This window comes from Melanaphis sacchari, unplaced genomic scaffold, assembly GCF_002803265.2.
Source record: "Melanaphis sacchari strain LSU unplaced genomic scaffold, SCAv2.0 Contig121_pilon_pilon, whole genome shotgun sequence".
Classification (NCBI taxonomy): domain Eukaryota; kingdom Metazoa; phylum Arthropoda; class Insecta; order Hemiptera; family Aphididae; genus Melanaphis; species Melanaphis sacchari.
In genome coordinates, this window is record NW_020270481.1 from 149019 (window position 1) to 176670 (window position 27652).

Here is a 27652-nt window from a genome sequence, read left to right on the forward strand (position 1 = left end):
TGTGCGACTAAAAATCATACGAGAACGAAACTATGTATATACTGGTTTTATACGTCTATACGTATAATATAAATACACAATTTCTACATTTATACGCCATGATATATATATTGTGTATGAGTGTTGGCAATGATGTGCGGTGGCTATACAGAATGTAACAATATCGGCGCCTTGGGAGATGTGTCCGAGCAAAAAGTACTCGGCCGGGGAGGACAAGTAGTCGACGAGTAAAGGGGATGGCAATAAAACAAACGTAATTTTAATTTTTAAAAGCCCTTCCGACTACTTGCAGCCCGGTGACTTTTATTAAAAGTCCGTCTGCGGCGTCGTCCAAGGAGCGGAGATTTACATTTTTATTAAATATTTTATAAACAAAGTATAATTTATCGGTCTGAGTGTTCTCGAAAGCCGAAAGAATAGGCGCCCGCCTGGACTCGGGACACCGTTAATAATTACTAGCGGTTTTTGCACGTGATTTGTATATGGCTTTCGTCAAAGTATACATATAGCTATCCAGTTCTTGTACACAGAATAATGTACAGCCTGGTAATCTAATAGTGTTTTCTTAAATAAGCATTTTTTTTCTCTTTGCAATGGCGTAATACTGTACAATATTAAACTCGGTAAACATGTTATGGAATTAAAAAATAAAATAAAAACTAATTAAAACGTTGTAATTGACCAATAATGGGTTTTCAATAATTTAATTCAGCATTATGCCTATACTTAAATATGTTAACAAAGATGAAATATAATTTTTTTTCACCCGTATTCATTATATTTTACGTTAATACCTAGTTTAAAAGTTTACTAATCCAACCGCTGACGAGTCATTTAAATATTTAATGCTGTGTATTTTTTTATACGAGAAACTATAATCGCGTAAGTACACATTTACGAAAAGCGAACGAAAAATGTCATTATTAAACATTAAATTCACCGTGACCATTACCATTTCCAATATAAACTTTATATTAATGCCAAATACTTTTACTTTGCGTACCTAAATGATTTATGCACCATTATTGCATAAAACTAATATTTTCTTCATGAATTTTATCGTTTTCCACGGCGACGTACTGAATTAAATTACTTATAATAAATGTCATACCTACAGAATGATTCGCTATAATATAGTTTACCAACGTATTTTCTTATCAAGTAACTATAGATGACCTGTTTTTTTTTTAAAATAATTTAGGTTTTACGATTTTTACTGAATTTAAAATAGATTTATTAATTTCATATTTAAGAAAAAAAAAAAGAAAAACAAGCGAAAAATGAAAATACAATGAGTAAGAGTGAGTAAGACGGAGAAAAATATGCGATTATAAACCCTTATTCCACGAAAAAGTACTTAAAAAATGATTATGTACGAAAATAACGTTTGCAAAAAGAAAGGATTATATAATAATAATAATAATAACATAATAATAATATGACTGGGGAGACGACTACGATGAAATTGGAAAAATTAATGGAATTCCAGTGCGCAGATCCACGACTCGGTTATACATAATCGTAAGCGTTATCTTATCGGATGCTCAAAATGAAAAGCGGGTTGACGGCACATTATTAAAATAAAAATTGTAATAATTAGACGGACGACGAATAGCCGCGCGGCGCGTTATGACGTTATCGAAGCGAGAGCGCGTATGTCGCACAAACATAATATTATTAATATTCCTACTCGACTGACGCGTCGTCGTTCTATTTCGTCTTGTTGGCGCTTGCCGCTAAAAAACATTACGCCGCGACGACGGTGTGTTCGCGGACGCCTCGACGCGCGTAGGTATAATAATAATAACAATAATAATATCAGATCGCGTTTAAAAAATGTACCTACATATATATATACGAAAATTTTTCCACTGTAATTCTATACCGTGCAACGGTCGCATCTGCGCGATATCATCGTATTATTTTATTTTACCATAATGTTATTATAGGTACCTATAATACTGTGTTCGGCTGTTGTACCTATATTGTAGTAGTGTATTATGTACGACTCTAGCGAAACGTTCACGGTGCACGCACGCACGCACGCTCGCACGTACGCACGAGAATACGCGGACTGTAGAGAAAAATGCGGTTAAACTTTCCACGGTTTTTCGTGTACAAGCCGCCGTTTCCCCGTCATCGCTGTCGTCGTCGTAGTCGTCGTCGTTCCATTTACGGAAAGTGGTCTACGGCGACACGAGCGTCCGCGAGCGGTGTATTGCCCGCCGCAAAATTTATGGCCTCTTATTAGAATATCATGTGCGCGCGGCTTTGCTATAATATGTACGATATAATAATATATATATATATATATGTAGGTACACGTACACACACACATGCACATGCACATGTACACACACACACATATATATATATATATTGTATGCCGCTCGCGGTCGGTCGCGTCACCTATCTATAGTGCGCTCTCCGCTCTCCGCCGTCGCCGACGTTCACGGTCCGAAGATCGGTCCCGCTTTTTACGTCCGGATGAGAAAATAATGAGCTGCTGCCATTAAAAAATATAAGAAAGAAAGAAATAAATAAAATATTATAACGTGCGCGCACGCTGTACAATATAATAATACACCGTATGAGTACGAGAGTGAGTAAAAAGCGAAAACGCGCGTGCTGGATATCGATCTTTAATATATATCATATTCTATTATATATATTATAAACTGCCCCGCGGAGAGGCCATTAAACGGTTAATATTATTATTATTATTATTATTATTATGTATGAATGGATTACTCATTTATAATATTATATTACATATAGGTTATGTTTTGTAATGCGAGCGGGCGAGCATACGTATTATAAAGACTATTATTTAGAAATGTGCGTACAGCAGTAAACGCGAGTTGAAATATTTGAAAAATGAAATAAGTTTGTTGATGACGTTTTTGACGGCGATCTCGTAAAACACATTCGGGGAACGTGAAAAATACACGAGAGTAAAATTATTGTGACAGTAAATCGGTCCTAAAAAAAGCCTTCGTATAGACGAATATTTTCTTCTGTTAACGTTTAAGTAGTACTGATGTCGAAAAGTCCATACTAAACTTAAAACATGTTACAAGGAAAATAAAATCTTGATAAAATATGACGGTGTAAGTTTTTATTGTAGTGGTAGAATACTTAAAACCGTAAAATCGGAAATATTAAAACAAATAATACGAAAGATGGATTAAAACGTCGAACATTCGGGTTATTTATTTAAAACGACATGCATGTATGCACAATGCGTCGGTACTTTATTTTTTTTTTTTTGTATTATTAATAACGATTATTATGTTTACAGCAATATTATGAATGCGAGTACATTCAATCAAACGACAAGACAACGTGCAATTACTCCCGACACTTGCATTATTATTCAATATCGTGTGCATGTACATTGTACATACGAACTACAAACTGTTTTAACACCTGCTACACGGGATGCATCGCGCGAGCATATCGCATATAATTGTACATGCACCAGAATAAAACTTGAATGTCAGGTAGGATGCATAAGAAATTAAAATAATTGTTTAGTGGCCAAAAAAAAAAATAAATAAAAAAATGTAACTGTACATAAAGAATTGTTTTTTATTAAAAAAAATGTGCTTGAAAAAATAAATAACACGCCCACGCCGGATAAAAGAAAGAAACCGAACAAACCACCTGTATGTTCAGAAATCAACGGTCCTTAATTTATTTTTTTAGTTTCGATAGAAATCAACAAAAACATTCTTTCGTTTTGTTTTCGACAAGTGTTAATTTATTCTATTTTTGAAAAATTAATCGTCTTATATGTAGTATGTAAATCGGTTCACCTGCTCGTGCACTACATAAATAAGTGCCTCGGGATCCGTCACGTGGCTTATAAGATTTACGAAAAGTCTGTACGTATAATATATACGTTACGTCGTAAAAAATGTATAAATATCTGTGTTATCTAGTTCCCGTGTTATTTTGTATTTTTTTTTTTTTTTATATACATAAGGGTCATAATACGCATAGAAGTATGTTAATAAAAGGCTGAACACAAGAAGGGTCAATAACGAATACTCTTAATACCCTTTTCACATTTTTAATGAATATCGTCGAATAGTGGTGTTTTTTTTTTTCGTTACGTCATATTTTTGCACAACCCTTTTCATTCTAATTTATATTCGTGTTACACTTCACCGGATTTTCGCCCTATTAAACATTTGAAATTACGACGATAAAAGAACATACAAATATATATAAATTTGAAATGAAAAAATAAAATTTCTGTAAATTAAGTGCGGTCTGGCTGAACCACACACATTTTGAGGAACAGCATAATCAGTTACGTTTTATTAGTTAGAATTGTTCGCATAAATATATTGAAGTATGTTTTGTGGTAAATCAAAATAATTGCACAAAAACACATTGGAATGGCTACGCCAAGTTTAACGACCCGAGAATGTGTTTATAGTTGTTTCTATTTTTATGGATCGGTCACTTGGCGAATATTATGCAGAAATTCAATTTATAAACATACTCTCAGAAAAGTATTTCACATCACTGCCACAATATTATTGAATAGACACAATCAAGGACACGCATTCATATAAAAATAATTATTTATACATTACAACAATAATATACGGGTATGACTTTTTATGGCACGGAAAAAAAGCATAAGGCAATAAACACTTTGGTTAATTCAACACGACAAAAAAAAAAAAAACGAAAAAAAAGAAGTGAAGCGTTGTTTTAAAACAAGAAGAAAAACTTTTTACCCCACTACGTTAAATGCTTCACCCTTTCGTTAGACTATACAAACTTTAAGGCATAAATTAACAATAAATAATAATCAACGATCATAAATGAAAGGTGCACCATCTAAAGTAGAAAAAAAAACATGAAATGTCATTTTAATCGTATAAGTACCTACTAAAAATTATGACTCGATCATTTTTCAAAACTTATTTTTATATAATAAATAAAAACATTTTCACTTGTTTTATAATTTTCGAAAGTTTGCGTTACGGAATTGTCATAGTTTAAAACGTGTTTTTATTAAAACAATGTCATAATGTCTAATATTTTCAAACGACTCGTAGAAGTAATGACTACACTATTGAAATAATTATTATTGCAACTTGGCACACGTACGAGTATACGACAAATAATACCGCATAAACTTTTTTTCTTTTACACTACATATAATTTTGGATTTCCTACAAAATTATATATATACACGACTATACGAGTGAATAAAATATAAAAGTGACGTCGGAAAAATATGATTACAGCATCCATTTACACGTTGGCCCAAAGTTTCGTTTACGAAATAATAAAAATACCAACCTACGTGTATTTTTATCGATATGAAAAATGTATATATTTTAACAGAACTCAGAATTAAAAAAATATTTGATTATTTTTAGTTTTGCGTACTTGGTGGTCTTACAGTATTTATCGAAAGCGAGAGGAAAAAATGATTTTGTTGCTTAGCCTGATCATCAGGCGTCGTGACTCGTGATGCCGGTCGGCGGCAATAGCGGTGTTGGTGGAATAGTGAGGCGGAAAGGGGAAATAAAGTCCATTTTTCGCAGTTTTAATTACAGTAGCGAAAATCGTAACGTGGCATATTTGAAGAAATAACAAAATTAACTAAAAATATAAGATGTCCGTAAGAATTAAAAACCCTTTTCGCCAGCTTTTTCCCATTAACTTTTCAAATAAGCCACCGAGTTGTCACTATATTTCATTGGCCGTGGCGCTATCCGCTACTCCACTCGCCCTCATCATCCGTTCAACTACATATATAATATAATATAATAATAACAGTGATAGTAATACGGTGTACGCTTGCGTGTAATGCAATCTCGGCAACCACGATGAAGACGGTTTTAATACGTGTATAATAATATAATATAACTCCATAACGAGGAAAATATTATTGCGGTCGTTATCGTGACAAAACGATTAAAAATCCGTACGACTAGTCAGCAACTGCGTATATTTTATGTACATTATACGTGCATAATATATATTTATATACATACGTAAGAGAAAGAGTTATTATATACATTTCGATATTATGTGTGCAGTAAAAAAAGAAAAAAACTTTTCTCTAACCTATTTTATTCTATCGAATAACATCACAGGACATGTCTGTGATAAATATTTAGCTATTTAAATTGTATACAATATAATATCACTCTTGAATTTTCTATCATCTGCTGATTTTCCCCTCGACAACGGGGCGCAAATGCACAAAACTATGATCATGTTGCACACCATCGTCAGCAATAACGTCATAACTCATAGGTCATGACGACGATGACGACAACTATAATATACACTTTATATCACCGTCATCGCCGACACGGGGACCGATAAAACCTACGCATCGCCCTGGAGAAAATCCCCTTTCCCACAAAAAAACTGGGTCAAAGTCGTCTACCTTCACGTCACTGCTACACTCGCGGGCTCCGTCGTACTAACAGTTCGGTCGACTACACCGCAGCATTTGGTAAGCGGAAATTCGATTAAAACTGACAAAATATTTTGTCCGTAAATAATATAACGTCATTTTTTGACGATACAAGAAACACGCGTATGTGCTCATACAATATGTGTACACACATAGCACGATTGATGGTATATAATATTGTTTTTTTTTTTTTTTTTTTTTATTAATAAGCGTTGGACACCTGCTGTACAATATATATATATATATACAAGTAACGCGTATAATGTTTGTATATAAATGTGTTGTTACACTATGTCCGGGCGGCACCCCGTACACGTGCCTTACTCTGTCGAACGGAATAACTATATACGTATAATATTATGTATAGAAACAACGTCTGCTCACCTTAGCCGTGTGGGTGCGCAGACTGGACTCGGTGGCGAAACCTTTGCCACAGATGGTGCAGTGGAAAGGCCGGTTTTTGGCCCTCTCCACTTGGGCGTCGTGGTTGCGGAGATGTTGCTGCAGATTGGACAGCTGTATGAAAGCTCGTCCGCACTCGGCCAAATGGCATCTGTACGGTCGTTCTCCTGCGAAACGAAAACAAAATACGTAATACGCGTGAACAACGAAAACGCATAATAATAATATAATAGTACGCGCGGTTTAACCCCGTACAACAGTAATCGCACAATAATAATAATAATAATAATAATAGCGTGTCGGAAGAAAACAAAAACTTAAAAGTATTGTAGAAAGGAAAAAAAAAAAAAATGCCATCGTAACCGGTTATACCGCCGCTGCAGTCGTATATACGCGCGCAGCCGTTTCATATGCAAATACTGACAAACATTATACAGCGCCGTACTCGAACGTATATACCTACGTACGAGCGCACTGCAGCGATATAATATATATATATATAAATGTGGTCCTTTGCGGAAGGAAGAGCCGCTATTGTTTTAACACGTTGCAGTACCTATGATGCCATCTGATTTTTTATTTTTTTTTTCGTAGTCGTCGTTATATTATATTATACTATTTTATTATTTATTTTTTTTTTTTCACGTTTTTTTTTTCCCTTTTTGTTTTTAACATCTCGCGTATTATATTTTATTACATTATATTACTATATAATACGCGTGGACCTATATACCTGCAGTATTATACGCGTACGCACTGCACTGCCGTCGTCTACCGTAGTGCACCTATATGTCCCGCCGCGAGTGATACACACTGCAGCGGCACCTTGAGAACCGCGCGTATCCAATTAGATATTCTTTTGTTACATTTTTACCGACACGTTATGGTAATTTTATCCGGATATGTGCGTTTTTTGCACCAACAAATATAATAAATCCCCTTTCGTCTTAACCCCTTTTCGCAGCCTGCAACGCGATCCCCGCGGACGCTTTTGTTTTAACGCGAGCGTTTCATTTGATTCACTAATTTATTTATTTAATTTTTTTATTATTATGATATTTATTTTTTGTTTTTTTTGTTCACTACGCTTCTTGGCGCGTCTTCCGTGAGAGAATACTCATAGAAATTCTAACGTGCGGACCGCGTATAGCACCTATATATGTACATATATATATATATATATAATACTGTATAGTGAACCTATGCGCGCATACAAAGGCGGCTTACAAAGGCCCGTGGTAAATTCAAAACGAACACAATATTATAATACTCGTCTGCTACGACTGCGCACGTATTTAATAAAATACTGTTGTGCGTATATACAGACAACCGGCGATTATTTTCATACCTATGATATTATTGTAAAGGTGCGTGAAAGCGGAATGCGTCTAGTGCCTAAATGTAATAAATTTTTGTTTATCGTATAGCTTTATATTCCAAACTGTTTTTTTTTTCGTCTGTTTGTTTGATTGGGGAAGCTACGTTTACGGTATGGTAAATAATATATATACCGCGACATAGTGTTATTACCTATACGCGTTATACATATACATGATGTGTATTATATAATCACGTTAAAATGACGTATACGGCTGCCAAAACAAATGTGATTGAGGGCAGTGTAATAAAAAACACGCGGGTGGCAGACCGGGTGGATTTTTCCCTGAATGATTTTCGGAAAAACGGCACAAAAACTGTGTATATATGTGCACATATATGCGTATAATACATCTATACAATGTCACGAGATTTATGTACCGAAACGGGTGGACACATAAATCGCATCGTTCATATTTTTCGCCGCGGCAGTGTTATTTTTTGTCCAATTCCCTTCGGTTTTTTTGCGTATTTTCATTATTATAATATTATTTACAGTCCCCGGCATCGCGTTGTTTTTTGGTCAAAAAAACAATTCGGCTCTGCTAGAATGATTTAAAACACTGGGGGTCCACAAAAATACAAAATAATAAAATATATTATGCGTACAATATCGAAATTCATATACGTCATTCTGTCGATTGCCCGCACGCACAACAGTGGCTAATGACAATAGTATTTTTCGTTTATTGTCCGATACCGTCTATACACACACGCGCACACACACGTCGGTATACAATATTATACACTATTAATTATTATGCATAGATGTATACGTACAGCGATAGTATTGTTACGATTATTACATTTACGTGTATCGAGTGCATGTGTGAAGTTTAAAAATTGCGTTTTTTGATAAAACGGGCCGTGTATAGGTAATTATATAGTCCGAGTGTGTCTGATGGAACAAAGTGAAATAATAATAATATTCAATGATAATAATAACACGGTAAAACGGTTTGACGACAGGTAAGTGGCAATATAACTGGGGTGGAGGCTATTTTGTTTTTCCAATAAAAAGTTCTTCGAAGAGGAAAAAAAAAGTCTGGTAATTGTTTGCAGAAAGTGAGTACAATATAAATAATTGAATTTAGTCCCTTTTCAACCCTTTGACGGGATTAAAACGGAGAAAAAAAGACCTTTTATTATTATTGTTGGTGGCCGCGCGGTAGATGTGTTTTGGCTTTTGCCGACCTTTTTTTTTCGTGTGGTTTTTAATCGTTTAAATCACACGGTATTTATACGAATAATGATGTAAAATCTCAGTGGTCAATCCTTAATAATATCGGTTTATATATTATTATGCAAGCTACCGCAATTTTACTGTTACCGCATTACGGTTCTTAACATATATATTTGCAATATCTAGTTATTATTTTTATAAACTACTGAATACTGACGGATGTGATTTTTTTCTAATAACAAATTATAATAATATCATATAAGAAAATATGATATGAATATTAATTATATAAATTTATAATAACGTTCACGATTAATAGTTAGTTATACCTATAGTTATTATATTTAATAATAAAACGATTTGATTGAAATCGAAAAATGCTGAGTTGTGGCTGGGAATTAATAACTGATTATAGAATATTGTTAGTACATTAGTCCATGTATACTATATCTTAACCTTTCAACTGCAACATTATAACATCATATTATGGTAGCGATCACCTTGAAAACAACACGAACAACACTGTATAACTTTATGATGTCCGAACTTATCCCATGCTCATTTTATTATCCTATATTATTACCTATATTTACCTATGTCAATATAATATATTATAATGACGTGTTTCTACATGTCTACATAGTATAATAATATATATGTGTGTTATATATAATATTATGATAAATTGTATTATACGGCCGTATTTGTGTACACATAAATTGGATGGATAAAAAGAGGAAAAATCTGTTAAGATAAGCGGTATACGTTTGTGAGCGAGTTGGGTGGATTATTATAATCTTTTTTTCTTTTTACCGATGCGTGCCTACGTCCAATAAATGTCGTTCGTGCCCATAAACGGCTTGTTTTCCGTTAACATTCTCTATGTGTACGCGTCCTATAACCGCTACGGTGCGCGTACACAAGTCTATATATATATACACGCACATTATGTATACATATAACGAACGCCAGATTGGAAAAATAAGAAAAAAAATATATCGAGTAAGCAAAGAAGTAATCCCGTCAATATGTAGAAAAAAAAAGAAAAGAAAAATGAAATAAAAGAATTATAGGTATATAAGAAGTCGATTTAATCCATTCGGAACGTGACCAATAATTTATTGCCTTGAAGTGTTCAACTGAATCTACATACTTAATGAACTTTGTCCACTTTTTCATTAACCCAACGTGTATATAATATAATGTCGATAAATTCTGCTGTAAATCATCGTACACCGCGAACTAGACCTAAAGCGACCCCGTTCGGAGACACTTTCTATACACACACACACACACTCAATATTTGCTCACTCACTTGCACCTTATAAACACGTACATACAAACACAAACACACACACACACACTCCATACACGCACAATATACGTCGTACAACGAGCGGGACATCGGCTGTCGTCGGACTTGGAACGTTGCCCGATCACACTCTTGTAGTCTTGTATATTAGATATTATAATATATATTTCACACAACGTGTACAAGTTTGTATTATACAAATATATATATATATATATTATATGTTTATATGTATATAAACATGTACTTATAAAGTGATAAAATATGAGAGCCGAGTGCATATAGATTATAGATGCAATACAACGCGTACCTACGTATATATAGGTACATATATTATGTATTATATACACACAAACGCACGTTACTTTGACGACATATAGATGGTATCTGTATACTTGATGACGTGTGCACGGATAGTTATCAGATAAATTGTTTTGAAGCGACAAAGAAGAAAAATGAAAAGATGTGCGCGCGCATGTACGCTAAATGCTAAAGGTATAGATTAAATACTATTGTAATTTATATTTATAAATATATATATATATATATATATATATATATATATATATTCGTGGTTAATTTTATTATAGGTAGTCGTTTCAAATTTTGTGTGTATAATTAGCAATTTTTTGATCTCGTGATCGTCACATCTATGTATGCAAAATAAAAATATTTGAACCGATCGATTTGTACAGAGGCAACTTAAGTAGCGTAATTTTTAACAACTACTTTTTCTCACCTCGCAAAATACGTGACCAGAATACGATTACAAAGTACTTGTCGTTTGCCCAAAGAAATATTGTTATTAGGTATACGGAAAAAAGGCTCTGCAGTTTTTCCAGACACTTAATAATAATAATATTGTATCGCTTTTGCTTCGTTTATATGCTAATGACCGCACAGTTGATGACAACGGTGGGCGTGGACAAGGGCTACACAATTAACTGTGTTAGACGAGACGAAAAAAAACACAAAAAAAAAAATAAAAAAAAAAAAAAAATGTAAGAAACTTAAACACTCAACACCACCACCTTATATTATTATCGTGACCCTTTTACGGAAATTAAGTGCGTACGTTTTGCGTGAGTTTTAACTTATACATTTTTTCAACCCTTCCCCCCGTGAACACAGCAGGTACCGTCCACTAATGTCTTCGGGTTTCCTGGATTAAATTGGCCTTACCAAAATATACGCGATATGAAATAATAATAATAATAATACCGTCCTATATCTCGGTATTTTTTTTTTTTTTTTTGAAATTTAGTTCCTGTCCATGTACTAATGAAAGTTATATTTTGGTGTGGCGGAGACAAAGACGAGAGTTCAGGGGCTCAGACAATATAAGCACACAAACCGAAAACCGCGATTTCATGACGTCGTCGTTGTGCCGTACTAAATAATAATAGTACACGCAGAACACACGACCGCCACTGTTACCACGTGACACCGTATGTGTGTGAACGCGTAGCGCATAGACAAACGTGTTGACCAATAGTGAAATCGCAAGCCTCGGCTAGACCAAACCCATTTTCGCGCGGCCATCGACGCAGCAATTTAACCCCCACCGCAACCGACGCCGACGCCGCCACCGCATCCGTCGACGACGACGACCATCGAAAAGGGTGTCCGCCGCCACTTCCATTTCATTTCCCGCTGCCCTTTCCTACGTCTAAAAAGCGTCCCGGTTAGGGTCCAGAGAGCGAGAGAGGACGCGTGCGAGAAACGGAGAACCGTGTCTATTATTATATCTATATTCCAATTCAAATTCTATACGTACGCACATGAAAATCAATAATTTCGGTTCGCATAATATTTTAGACGAAATAGTACATTATTATTATTATCGTCTATAGCGCACGAAATACGCACTCGGCGTTTAAAATCTCACGAGTATACCGACGCCGTCACATCGCGCGTGCAATTCGAAAATTTACCCGAAAGGAGGGTTAACGTATTGTGCAAATATATCGCGATAGAATCTGTAATATGCAATTACCAATTTAATGTATATACGTAAATTATTATTAGCTCGTTAATAGTTAATACGTGTTATCATTAACCATTGAGCTCGTATCGAATACATATTTATATTGTATTATTATTACAATAAAATATCAATACATCATCGTATAATAATATTATGTGATCCCCGCCACATATTTAATGTGTACAAAGTTGAAGGTACAACTTTTTAGACACACTTCTAATACATATGATATATATATATATTATATTATTTTAATAATAATACGATATAGTGCGTATTTGTATATGTAAACCGGTAAGTATATCGATTTAGGTATGTATAATATTTATACACACTAAACTTATTGAACGCAAACATTATAGACAGTGTAAAATCTGAGACTTGCTCTACAAATTAAATTTTTGAAAAAAAAAATAAAAAACAATTGAAAGTCATGCGCGTATTTCATTAGCAATGAATAACCGAGAAGCATATTATTTCGTTTATGTGAAAAAATAAAACGTTGTAATCGTTTGATCAAACAAGTCGTGTCAGTAACATTTAAAGATAAATCATTATGTACGACCCCGAGGGGGCGTATAATTATATACATTTTTAGTCCACGAATTTTTATCAAAAAATCTCCTTTTGTTTATTCTAGATTTTATTTGTAAAAATAATGTAGGTACCTAACCTCTATATCTACCTAATTTTTTTTCTTTATTTTTGTTATTATATATATCATGTCGTTTCACAAACTAAATAATGGCATTAAATTAGACCTTCCGTAGTTCTCTTAACTCTCAAGTCACAACGGTCATGAATATTATTCAGATTGAATAATAATTTATGTATACAAATTACAAATATACGTATATGTCTATGCACGGTATAATACCTATATAATATATAGTATATACATATAAATGCGTATACGTCTTGTACATTGTAAGAAGTTATTATGTTTATTTACGTATAAGTGCATTACATTTTTTGAAATCATCAATTGAAATGATTTTCAAAAATATATACTATAATAGTAATTTATATTTTATTAAAATTTGATCTATATGGTATTACAAGTAAAAGAATTATTTTTAAGCTTATTATTAACGAGGTTGGTAATTTAAGAAATAATGTTAAGATTAATGTTGGTAGGTTAACCTACTCTTAATTCTTAAACAGCCGAACTGGCTTTTCTGGCTGTATCGAGTTGGGTTCGAAAATAATTTCAGTTTTTTTCAGTTCAATTAAACATTAAATAATTAAATTTTCGAAAGAGCACGTAAAAATAATAATAATAATAAAAAAAAATTAGACTATACTTGTTATAAATATTTGATAATAATTTACACAGTCCTGAATCTATGTTTTAAAAATGTTAATATTATGTGTCAAAAAAAAATGATCAATAATTTAATACATTATATATTTACGTAGTGAGTATAAATTAATGTTAACTCCGTAATAATAACAAAAATATATGTGTATAGTATGCGAATTTTCAGATTAACTACCGCCGCGCGCCAATTATTACCGATTTTCCGCCAATCGCGGGACGTGTCCGGCGGACGTCTTTGTCTTAATATATTATACAAATAGGTATATAGGTAGTGTGTATTGCTGCATTCTATATAATATTATTTTATTTCTCGACCGTCTGCGCGTGCCGTTTTAACGTTTGTTCCGTACGACGACTGTCGTTTTTCGCACCGTTGCCGGTCATTACGGCGCGTGGTCGTGTAAATGATGTACACAGCGCGTCGCTACAAAACTGGTGCCGGTACTTCCGGCGAATATATTATAATTATTATTACTTATACTTTTTGAAAATTATCACGAATAATAAGAATTAATTCCTATATAGGTAGTACGTCCGGGGTGCTTCTTGTGTCGTGTACGTCCTACACAAACGCTGCCGTCGATATCGCTGGCCGTTTCCACCGTTGTCCGTGACCGACGTCCATATCATATTATAATAATAATGCCTCAAAGGTATATCATTAAAATATTGAAAACAGTCTCTGGCATGTATGCCCGCGAAGTCGTAATTCGCCGACAATAACGTTCGCGCACATATTGTAATAAATAATCATGTATAATATAATAGTGTAGTGCACATCGCATAAACAGCTGTACTTGTATAGTATAGCTTATTCTATCTGTATATAATATGGTACTGTTTTTGTTATTATTATTAGATTACCATATACCTTTTACACGGTTTGATCGCCACGGTGGCTTACATATTGTCATGTAGGTATATTAAAGTTCTACACCGCTCACTTCTCGGCTGACGACAAAGCACAACGCAAACCTCCGGTGATAGGCTATTTTTTTAAAACTCCTGTGTACACCGATCGTATTCGTTACACGCGTATAAATCACACTAGAGCAACGGTTCACAAACATTTTTATTCGCACACCACTTAAGTATATTATTATCAATTACCCGCGTACCTACCATTAATGATTAAAAACAGAACGATTGGAATTTTACATACCTAGTTATATACTTTTATAATAGGCAGTAAAACAGTATACAGTATATCAGGTATTATTCCTTTTTTATTATTTTAAAATGAGATTTGAATGAAATAACAACTTTTCAATGAGAACCATGGATTTGTATAGGTTTGATATTAGCGATGAAATATTTGGTAAATAATTGTAATTATTTTACAGATAAAATTATAACCATAGCTATTTCAGACACGAGTAAAATTATTTATTTTTGATTTTATGTTCTACCACTATAACGTGGCCTTTCTCGTACCACTTTTGGTATACGCGTACCACAGTTTGAAAATCGCTGCACTAAGGAGTATTAGAATTCTAACGCTTAAGCGTTATAATAATATTGAATTAATATAAAATATGAGTATAATAATAATAATAATAATAATAATATAACAACCACGGAGTTTGTGTTTTATTGCCACGTGTCAATTATTATTATTATTATTATTATTATTTTTTTTTTTTACGGTGATTTTTTTTTTTTGTCGGCGACAATATTTTTCACCGGAGATTGGCGTACACGCGGAAATTAGTTTCGGTAATTCGATTCGTTCCCACCGGAACTTGACCAAAATCATATTTTCGTACCATCGTTGCTAAAATATTATGTGTTTTAAATTTTGGACGTACATATTTTTCATCATGTCGGATTTCATTTTACATAATTAATTGACCATTCAAGGGAATTTAAAAACTCAGAAATGCCGACGGGTTTTAATAGAAATGAGTTTATGCACGTGGACAAAGTAGATTTTTCTATAAAAACGAATCGACATATTTTATGCGTTTATCAGTAATGTAATTAATAATTAAATATTTGTGGGTTTTGCGAAATGCGATAGAAATTTATAGAAGTTGAAATACATGTAAAAACAATTAAAAGTTTGCTGCAGTGTTTGATCTGTAATTTGATTTATTTGATTAACAATATTGGGTAATTTTCGGAAAAAACAATCAATATCATATTTACTGTGAAAAAAAAAAGTAAACAATATTCTAATATTCTCCGTCGATAATTAAATTAATGTGAAGCGTCCGTTTTTAATGTTCACTGCATAGTAAACGGTTCACTCAGTATAGCTTGTACTCCGAAGCTAAGCTAACCTAACCATAGAATGTATTCCGGCGAAAATCAATGATTATTATTACATTAACACAATTTTCAACGTATACGCCGATTCGTAGTATTACAATACTACATTTTACAACAATAGTCGTAGTAACTGTGATTGGACACAATTCGGTCGTAGTTTAGTCGTATCGGTGGAAAAGACGGGAGCGTTAACGTACAACGCTTACTGCACATAACGTTTAAATTTTATACTATACTATTACACTTGTAAGGATTGCGGCGAAGTATAATGATATCATAGTAATTTATCGCGACGCAAGAACGACATTTCATCTAAATTTGCTTTATACCTCAACGTGTTATGTTATCATTAAAGTATTAATTTATACACAGGTATAATGTATAAAGCTAATCGACGTCGACGGATACATCTAAACCTTATACCTACATCATCCGGATGTTACGGGATAGGTATTGGACGCATGTTATATATCATAATATCATTACATTAAGTACATTATATCAATGTAAATTTATGGCTTTATAGGGCTGTATAATAATCAGCGTTTTTCTAGGATTATTCTTACGTCGGTAACCTTCGTTTTACCCTTGCGTATTTTGGGTACACGGTGCTGGACATCAGCCATGTTTGATTTCGCACACGCCCACATGTGTGTGCCAAACCCCACCCAGAGGGGGTGAGAATTGAGAATGTGAGATATTACCTATTATTGTTATTATTATTATTTTATACACATACGATGTCGACGTGTGGCGTGTGAGAGCCAATTCTGACGCAGCTGCAGTTTTAATCGCACGCGTACGAATCGTACGTATAATAATAATAATAATAATAATAATAATAATCTAATACAGTAATGTATATGTGTATGCGTGCGTTTATGATTGTGTATGTGTAAGTGGAAAGACCAATATTTGTTTGGCTATTAATTAAAAACGGAGTCTCTTCGATGATGCTCGATTAAAACACTATATTATCATACCTATGATTATAATTTATACAGAGAGGGTGAAGTGAGCACGACGGGGATAACAATTTGTGTTTCTATTAAAATCGTATTATTTTTTGTAATTTTTTAAAAATATTTAAATATAAGTGTATACTAAATAATACACATATTTACTTTTTAATAAACGTCAGGATTAAATGGAGCAAAAATGTGATGGCAGGCTACTTGTTGATGATATTGAATTTATCAGAGAATAATTGGAAACTTTTTAGATCGTTTTTTTATATTATTTTTTTTTTATGCGACAGTGCAGGAGTATACTTGCGAAACGCCCTTTTTTTTCCAATATCTGTTAAAAGTAAATAACAATAAAACGACCAATGAGTTGACAAGGGTCCGTACGCGCAGCCACCGTGGTCGTCGCTATAGGGAAAAATCAAGAAGGTTTTTTTTTTTGTATTTCGTCGCTCTTTTTATATTCATAAAAGGGGGACACTTTTCTCCGAGAATATTGAAGGGAAGAAAATTAACGGGAATGAATAGCTGTTAATGATGGAACATTTTTCGAAACGTGATTTATTCGGGAAATGCGAAAAAAATGATTATATTTTTTTCGTGTTAATTTCGTTCCATTTATTTATTTAGTTTTTTTCCACTTGTAAAACTGTTGATGCTCACTGCCATCTTTTTTTTTTATGGACTGTTGAGGGATATATTTACATTTCAATTTTCAGAGCTTAAACGCATTATTTAAATAAATTTCATCAGGCGGATCGCAAATTATATCATACTGCAGCTCGATACGCCTACTATGTACGATGGGTAACTGTTATTATTCACACATTATTTTATGTGTTCGCGTAATAATAATTATTTATAATTCGTGAATTACGGCTGACCTAGATTTTATTTTCAATAATAATAATAATTAATAATTGTTGTTCGCTTATCGATGCGTTTGGTTTTTAATGAATTATCCGTACTTGACGCATTTGGTCATAAAAGAGAAAAATAACAATAAAACGTTGCACATATTATTGGCAAATAAATCAATTCATATCGTCTAAACAACGAGAGATATACACGGCTTTGAGGCGGTCGGGGAGATCACGCCTCTCGTCTACCGCTGATAAAGTTGCACTTCGGTTCACTGACACGGCCCGCGACTGTGTTCGAAGTTAAGCTGCGGTCTTTATCTTGTTCAATTAAATAAAGACTATAATAATATGTTTTGTATTGAATTTGTAATGAACATATCACACATATATAAATATATATAATGATATAGTATGTTATCGATACGTGATGAGACGGCTATTGTATGAGTGATGTAAACAGTTTTGTAAAGTGCACGTCGTCATCGTTGTACTAGGGAATATTATAATGCTTTATAATACATATTGCAGTACTTATATATTTAATTGTAGCGTATTATATAATTCATTATATCATAGCGGAGGATCGAACTTCGTATAGTTATGCATAAGAATTTTACTGCTAATAGCAAAAAATTCACTAAAAACGTAGAAAAAAATCAAACGGTTAAGTACTCAATTTTTATTTTTTATTCGTAAAAAAAACAAAGCCGGATGGTAATTCAATAAGTAAATACGTCGGCGTGACTATTTTGTAAAACTTATCGGTCGAAATGTATAATTAAAACTCCGTCACCGTTTCGGCTTTTAGGAAAATATATATATTTTTATTTCACCAATCCCGAAAAAGCACAACGGTAAATTTTTACGGGTAGCGGGTAGAAAGGCTTTTCAAAAAGTTTGAATACATAATAATATAAGTAAATGTGCCCGAGAAAATGTCGAACTGCAAAAAAAACGTCAACGACCGATAATGGGAGCGGAGTGGTGACAGGGTGAGTTCCACGCGACGATGGAGAGTTGTTTGACTGGGAGAGAGGGTGCAAATTGGTTGGATATGATTGGAAATTCGCAAGCTCGTAAGAATTAAAAACAATATAACAACTTTACTCGACTTTCTTATTGTGTTTTACTTTATCGTCCCAGCAAAATCAGTATATATATATATATATATAAATAGCGCTACAAGACATTTTGTAAAGAATTTTTTATTTTACTTTTCTTTGCAATCACGTCATCCCTTTATTTTTTGTTGCTTTCAAAAATCCATTTCCTATAATTACAGTTAGAAGAACAGTTATAAAATTCCGGCAATTTACGCCCCACACCCTGTTACAGGTGTAATACATAATTTTTTGCATATCCCATTTTCTGCTAATATAGTTTAGTGGTATAATTTTAAAAAATCCGGCGGACTTACGACTTGCATATCAAACACGCACATATTGCCTCATATTTTTATTATATAACATTACAGTCTATATTTACGGCTTTTTTTTTTTTAATTTTAATGCATACACAATACGAACGCGCAGTTTATTCAACATCCGAGTACACTATTTGCACTGAGTAATAATATTTTATCAATTAATTACCTGTATGTAGTCTGGTGTGCTGTTGGACGTGGCTGAGCTGTTTGAATCGGCGCTCGCAGTAGGAACACTTGTACGGCTTCTCACCGGTATGGACCCGAATGTGCTGGACCAGCTGGTGGTTAGAGCTGAACGACTTGAGGCACTGTTGGCACTGGTGCGGTTTGCTTACTTCCAGGCCACTGCCACTTAGCGAACTGCCGCCGATGCTGCCGGGCCGGCCGAAGTCGCGAGCCTGCATCTGCATGGCCGCCGACTTTTGCATGAATATCTGTGGCACAAACGAAACGTCCGTGAGTATAGGTACACGACGGGGGTGCGGACGATTGCCGTGGAGACAACGGCGGCGACGGATTTACGGTCATGGTATCGGCGATCGCGACGACAGTCATAATGTAATCGCGAATAATTGAAAAAAATTCTACACGTAAGACGAAAATGCTGCTGCTGCAGTTACTGCTACTACTGAACGCGGTGGCTGTGCGCCGACGGAGCCGGTTCGGGACCGGTATACGACGGGGCGCGTGACGAAAAGGGGGTACAACACATTATGTGTGTCAGCAGCCACCGTGGCAAAAGGATTGTGAGGGGGGGGGAGATGAGGGAGGAACTGAAAAAAAATATTGAAATACTCGTGTACGGGGTAAAATAAACACGTCGCGCATAGTATTAGGTCCCACGAGGGTTGGCACACCTGACGTTTTAAAACCGTATGCACGAGATCATATATGTGTATTATAACGCGTTGAAACGAGGGATTAATTAAAAAAATAAACCCCAAGTATAGGGTAGAATTACTAGGTTACAGACTTTTTTTTTTTTATTTTGCTCTAAAATATTAATTGAAATGCTGCTTTTTTTAACCCACTCGTGCGGTTAATTAAACCCGAGCAATTAAAAAATTATACTTCGTCGCCGCCTCCGCGTCGCTGCCGTGTCATCATCACCGGCCAAAGTAACACACTATTAACTATATTATAGATAAAAAACACAAACACATACAAAATACACACTACACACATATTTATAAACAATAGCTCTTATAGTAGATACAATACATTAAAGGGCATACTACATAATGTATAAACTATTGTACGAACACGGGTATCATGCGAGTGCTTTGGTCGTTTATACGTAAAATAAAATAAAATTGGCAAAAAAATGAGAAAAAAACACAAGACAACACTACAACAACTACGGTTAAAAACAATAAACCACTTAACATTGATTGCATTTTCTCGGCAACAGTGATGGCCGTAATTTATATATATATATATATATATATATATATATACATATATTTTTTTTTTTTAGTACCGACTGAAAGTATAGTGGTAAAAAGGGGTAAATCCATTACAGACACTTAACGGAGCCGATGTGATTTTTATGGATTCCGACGATGATTAAAAACTATTTTTTATTCTCTCGCGCCCGAACGCCGTTTGACTGATATCCGAACATTTACACGACGGTCGACGCGGGTTGCAAATAAGACAAGGAACAGAAAAGAAAAAAAAATTAAAAACTGACGGATGGAAATTCATTTTAATATTATTAATTTTGATTTACGCTGTACTCAATGACGTCTTCCGCGGAACACGAACACACACACACACACACACACACACCCCACGTGACTGTATGATCACCTGCAAAACACCACCACCACCACCGCTCACCTCCGTTACTACAGTAGTCGACATAAGGTCAACATAAGATAATGTCTACGGTGGTTTGAAACACCAGGTGATAGTCGTAACGGGAAAAAAATTTAAACAAACAACCCTTTCGGAAACCCGTCAAACACGACTAATGAACACTAATGAACTATACAGACAGACACAATCCATCAACCCCTTCGACGATGCGTATCAGTACTGAAATAATAATGATTATTATGACAAAAAAAATTTTAAAGAAATCTTCTGATTGATTAATACCAAACGCATTAACTGCAGTACTATAAAAAAAAACACAGGCTTGCTGCAGATTCACGGAATGTACGGGCAATAGGCCGAGGATGTTAAATTATAGTTATGACTCGCTCAGACACGTCGTCATTCATCGACGACGTAAATACTATATATTAAATATTTATGTCTATTATGTAGCTGACCATCACTCGGGTCAACGCACCGAACGATGATAACGCTTATCGTGTTGAGGTTGGTCAGTGTTAATATCCACGCAGAGGACAAAACAAGTATATAGGTGCGCACACATAATATGTATGATATATTATGCATACAATAATAAAAGATGACAAATTGAAAAAAAAAATAGAAAATAATTTTGTCCGAACAACTTGGTGGGGGGTCTCGTGTGTTTTTTGGGTTTCCAAGAGTCGGGATGACGATAGCGAGCAGCGAGTGGAGGGATTCGGGTTCACGACCGGCCGGAGTATTATAATTAGAAATCGTCTAAAAATAACGGACAAGGACGCGGAAGGAATCTGGGCGAATTGTGACGCGTCGCGGAAGACAAGAAGACCACCACAGTCTCGCGTCTGATTGATTTCTACCGGTGGCCGGCACGACGATAATAATATTATAAACACAGCGAAACCTCTGAATACTGGACACCCTTGGTCACTAAAATAATTTTTCCGTTATTCAGACGTGTCCCCGTCGATGGAAGGGGTTCAACTGTATCATTGCCATGCAAGTCGAAATTAATTGATAAACTGTAGTAGGTCTGTAGACGGTTTGAACGTATCGGTTCTTGAAATTTGACCTAACCTTAGCACCCGACGGAAACGCGAGTAGAACGCGCGTTACACCGCGGCCGTTGGCCACATGTCGGCGCGCGAGACTGATGCAACTGTTGTGTGTGCACTATAAAGTGTGCGTAGGCGTGTGTGCGGAAGACCTTATTGGTACTCAACGGCCGCGAGACTGAATAATAATAATAATAATAATAATAAAAGTAACTAAAATTAAAAATAAAAGTAATCGAGAGAACAAAAAAAAAAAAAATTATATAAAACAAACATACCCCGGCGGCGGCGGCTGGTTGACCCAGTTAAATCGGTGTGGTTAGAGCGTGTGCGGCGGCAAAAATGTAAAAATATGTAGGCGCGAGTCGCGACTATTGCGGTGTTACTACTCACTTTGAGCTGTAAGTCTAAACAGTTGAATTTCATGATAATTCCCGCGGACCATCAAAACGACCGATTTTTTTCTCGCGTTTGTCCGGACGACTTTGAAACGATAAAAAAAAACAACGACTTTGAAACGATAAAAAACAACGTATTACGTACACCGCACAAGTCGACGAATACGTTAATTGTTGCAAAAAAAAAAAAATTAGATCATCGGCGTAAACCACGGCGGCGATGATTACATCACGGCCCGGCGGAATTCGCGGTTAGACGCCGCCCGCGGTTGTTGGACGAACGAAGACGCAGACAGTACTGTACGTCGCGCCGCCACCGCCGACGTCGGATATTAGCCTAACCCAACGTTGACTTAGGTCGGGAACTTTACATATGTGCCGTGTGTGTGTGTGTGTGGGTGGGTGTGTGTGTACGTGTGTTTTAGAGTGTATATTATAACTGGTGTGTTCTCTCTTTATCGCATCGCGCGTATACGTCACCAGACGTTTAACGACCTCGCGGCGAATCCGAACACGACGACGACGATCGCCCGCCACAAACCATTTGAGATTATCGTAATCACAAGAATAATAATAATAATAATAATAATGATAATAATGATAATAATGTTTAATTATTATTAAAATTTTTTATTAATAACGCGCCGTGCGGTGTTTTTTTTTATACGTCTCAACACCGTATAATAAGACGTTGTAAATTATTATATTATTGCGTACCTATCTATATAACATTACGTCGAGTGAGCGATATAATATTATGCTCATTGCGGTTCGGGTTTTTAGCCGATAATAGACTTTTATTTTTTATATTTTCATCGCGTACGACGACGCGCGCCGCACGGTTTTTGGATTATTTGATTTCGATCGGGAAAACACTAAAACTCACCGGGAGGGGGAGGGGAGCGGCAGAGTAAAACGCGATAAATTTGATTTTCATCGGAGATTTTGTGCGCGCCACGGTGCGTGCACGTGGCGTTTTTGGCCGCCCGCGAAATCAGATTACAAAATTGTATATAGGTAATAAAAATCATTTTTTTTCTTACTTTCGAGGGTTGGGCGGTGCCGTCCGCCCCGGGGCCGCTCGACAATACTATAGGTTTACCTATTTTGTATACTATATATTATTATAAAATATGTGCGCGCGCGGGATTTTCTTAGCAGAAAAATAAATGCAGTGGCGGCGTTTTATTTATGGCCACATTCGTAGTTCTCGCGTGCCGCGTTCGAATTTATTTCTTTCGGAAGCCTCGACGACGTTTTTCGTTTTGTTTTACTACTCGCATTATAATATTATTATCATTATTATTATTGTTGTTTTTATTATTATTACTATTAAGTATTTGCGTATGAAATTGCCGGGTCCGAAGTGCCGCCATTGTGGTACACCCCCCTACCAACCATTAGTATCGCTAGGTGTTGTTTCCTCGGTCCGGCGATTTTAAGGCATTGTGTTCTGAGTAGGTTTTTAATTATTTTCGATTATTTTATTTTATTTTTATTATTTTTTTTTTTTTTTGTTCGATACAATTTTTCATTGTTTTACAATAATAGGTTTACGCGTACCGCCGCCGCCATCAGGCCTTCGGATTTCGGATCGCTTCATGAGTCGGCTTCCGCCGGCCAACGTGATTCGAATGCACGCTTACTACTATAGGTACAATAATTTAATACTAAAAAAATGTATTTCTCGTATCATTGTTTTCTCGATGGAAGCAAAAGGCATGTTAAATAAATGACTAAATAATATTATATATGGATATTACACGGACAGGAGTTAATTAAAATTGCGATATTTTTCAAAACGTTTGCATTCAAATGTAGTATACGTAATAATAATATAATATAATACGTAGGTATATGCCTGACCGGTGGCGGCGATCCACGACCGGCCGAAATGGACCGGTAAAACGAAAGCCGAAAATTATAGTTTGTATCTTTTAATACATTTCCATAGATCATAATAGATAAGTGATATCATTATACATTTTAAAATAATATACGACTACGAGTAACTTTATACTATAAATGACTTGATTGCTACATATTTTTTAAGGATATAGCTTCAACAATGAATTTACATAGAACCCACGACGGTTAATGTGGGAATCATAAATATCATATACCACCTTAATTACTTTATTAATTTAAATAAGTTTTAAGCATTTAGTATTTATTTTGAGAACTATGTGAGTCAACAATTGCTGAAGTACATAATATTTTAATGTAATTAGTAAATAGTGCTTATTAACTTTTACTGGTTAAACTGATAAAATGTTTTAAATCAAATTAACATGCAATTATTAATATTTATAATTTATCTATTTGATTTCAATTTTAATTACGTGTCGTATGTACACGAAACCATTCGATTAGTTTAATTCATATTTACTCAAACAAATTAAGATAAGATAAAACTTAAGTAAAAAAAAGAAACATTTTAATACCGTTTTAGTGGTGTTTTTTTTTTTAAAATTTTAACCGTTGTAATACCGTATGTAAGAGATATGATTTTTTTTTAATCCTCTTGTTAATGAAAAAAAATAAACCGGATTGTCCCTGTATGCAAGATAACAAACTGGGGTTTCTATTTTATAAAACAAAAGGACCGGGTAAAAAAAAATGAAATAATTTTTTAACAGCTGCTAACGGTACTTTCTCACGGTTTCAAAGATGAACTACCGTGGATGGACTTTCAATGACTTTTATACAGACACATCGGTACGCTCGTATATCGCTCTAATTAACCTTGTCCGTGGCACATGTCAGCGTCATGTCTTCTTGGAGGAAACCTTGACGTAGTGAAGTAGTTATAATATGAAGGGGGAGAGGTAAAAAAAAAAAAAAAGAAGAGAATTCATTAATTGAGTTTGGACGGCGAAATCAAGATAGCGGATGGATGTATATTTACATACAAAAACACAATCGGACTTCATACGACTATTGGAGCTATAAGAACGAGAAGATGGCGGGGCGGTGGTGGTGGCGACGGCGGCAGCCGCCGCTGTTACCGAACAGGAGTATCTACCTATCCTTTGTTACGACAAAATGGTTTTAATTGACGTTATGCAAAACTTATAAAGGGTCATCGATCCTATATACGTAACAGTAGAAAAATGGAATATTTTAACCCGAAGATCTCTATCTCAGGTAGTATATTATTGACGAGCGGCTTTGTATTGTTCGGTGAGTGGTTTTTATTTTATTTTCGCTCAAAATCCTCTAATTGTTAAATTCAAACGAAATTTAAAAATAAGTTTAATAATAATATTAAAATACAATATTACATGGACGATTTATATGATACACCATATTATAAATATATATACATATCTATAATATAATATATATTTATATGAGTGTATGGTATGTAGTTCGTGGGTAAATAATATGTTTTCTCGTGATAGAACCAAATGAGCAGCTCGATTTTTTCCACACGATTGCCTGCAAAGGGTATTTGTGTGTGAGTGTGTATTGACAGGAGACGTCCGTAGGTAGAACGGTCGCGTGACCTGGAGACTTTTATAATACGGTATTTTTCTTGGTATATTTTTAGTGCTCTCACTCCACCCACTCTTGACTGATATAGATTGTAATACATACATATACAAATAAACAATACCTATATGATGTGTTGTACAGTACACAAAAATAATATCGAAAGGAACGTGCAGTAAACAAATTTCAGTTGTATTACAATAAAAAGCTATTTTGACTTTTCAGGAGGGTAATAAAAACATGCAGGCGAAAAGTGAGCAAAATAATAATGATATAATAATAATAATAAACAAACAAAAATTCCATACACACCACACACACGCATAAAACACACGCTATTCGTTTGAAATAAAACCATAAACAAAATTAAAGTTCAACAAAATACTAGGTATTATTATAAAATTGTTATATGTAAAAATATAGCGTACTGAACGAAAGACGTTCCAGCTGACTCGCTGAAGAGTGGACCAGCATTCTTCAAGAGTGCGGTCTGATATCGATCGGTTCTGCACATGGTGAATCCACAATAAGCAGCATTAAAAAAATAATAATACACAAATGTATCTTTTTTCTTTGGTTAGAGTCAAACGAAAACACATTATAATATTAGTAACAAAATATTTTTATTTATACAGGACCAACTACATTGCGTACTGCTTACAGAGTACTACAATAATTGGATAGTCACGACTCGGTTATTATTTAGTTTTTTAATCGATAATAATAATATCGTGAATTAATACAATTTTTCTTATTTTATAAATTTCTAATTTTTATTTATCTAGTTATTTTTTTTTTACTAGTATTATTACATTGTTTTAAATTAATAATACATATAGTTCATTATTTTATTTTGACCGTTAAAAATTGTGTTAGTAATTAATATTATCGTTATAATATAATATTATGATTTTTATGCATTTTTTATAATTATCTATATTTTTTTTCGAAACACGTTTTTCAGATACATGTAATTTGGCTTCAAATCGGCTAAAGGGGTTGTGACTCGTGTTGTGTTCACGTGGTCACTACGGTTTGGTGTCGGTATCGGCGGCAAAAAGCTCGGAGCGAAGAGCGCGCCACCGCACACAGTAGTTCACTGGCAGAAACGCGCAGGTCCTTCCCATTTCCTTTTGCTCCTTCATCCTAAACCGAGTTTCCTTATGTTTTCCTCCTCTATATTCTTCATACTCTCACCCACCCACAAGTTTTTTTCACTGCGCGAGTTACTCCTATTTTTTCGTAGGCAAAATTTTCGGCCTTAAGTGGTTTCCTCCTCATTCCATATAAAAGTAAAAACTACAATTATTCTCAAT

The 27652-nt window shown here is 34.6% G+C and overlaps 1 protein-coding gene across 1 annotated transcript in view; it reads right to left on the reverse strand.

The window, feature by feature from the left end:
- Positions 1-27652, reverse strand: part of LOC112590870 (Krueppel homolog 1-like) — a 35466-nt gene that overhangs the window by 3933 nt on the left and 3881 nt on the right. Inside the window, exons 3-5 of the mRNA XM_025334452.1 lie at positions 26765-26842; positions 19731-19998; positions 6842-7026 (exon numbers count right to left, since the gene is read on the reverse strand). Of these exons, the coding sequence (XP_025190237.1) occupies positions 6842-7026; positions 19731-19998; positions 26765-26842 (531 nt within the window). The remainder of the gene's footprint in view (positions 1-6841; positions 7027-19730; positions 19999-26764; positions 26843-27652) is intronic.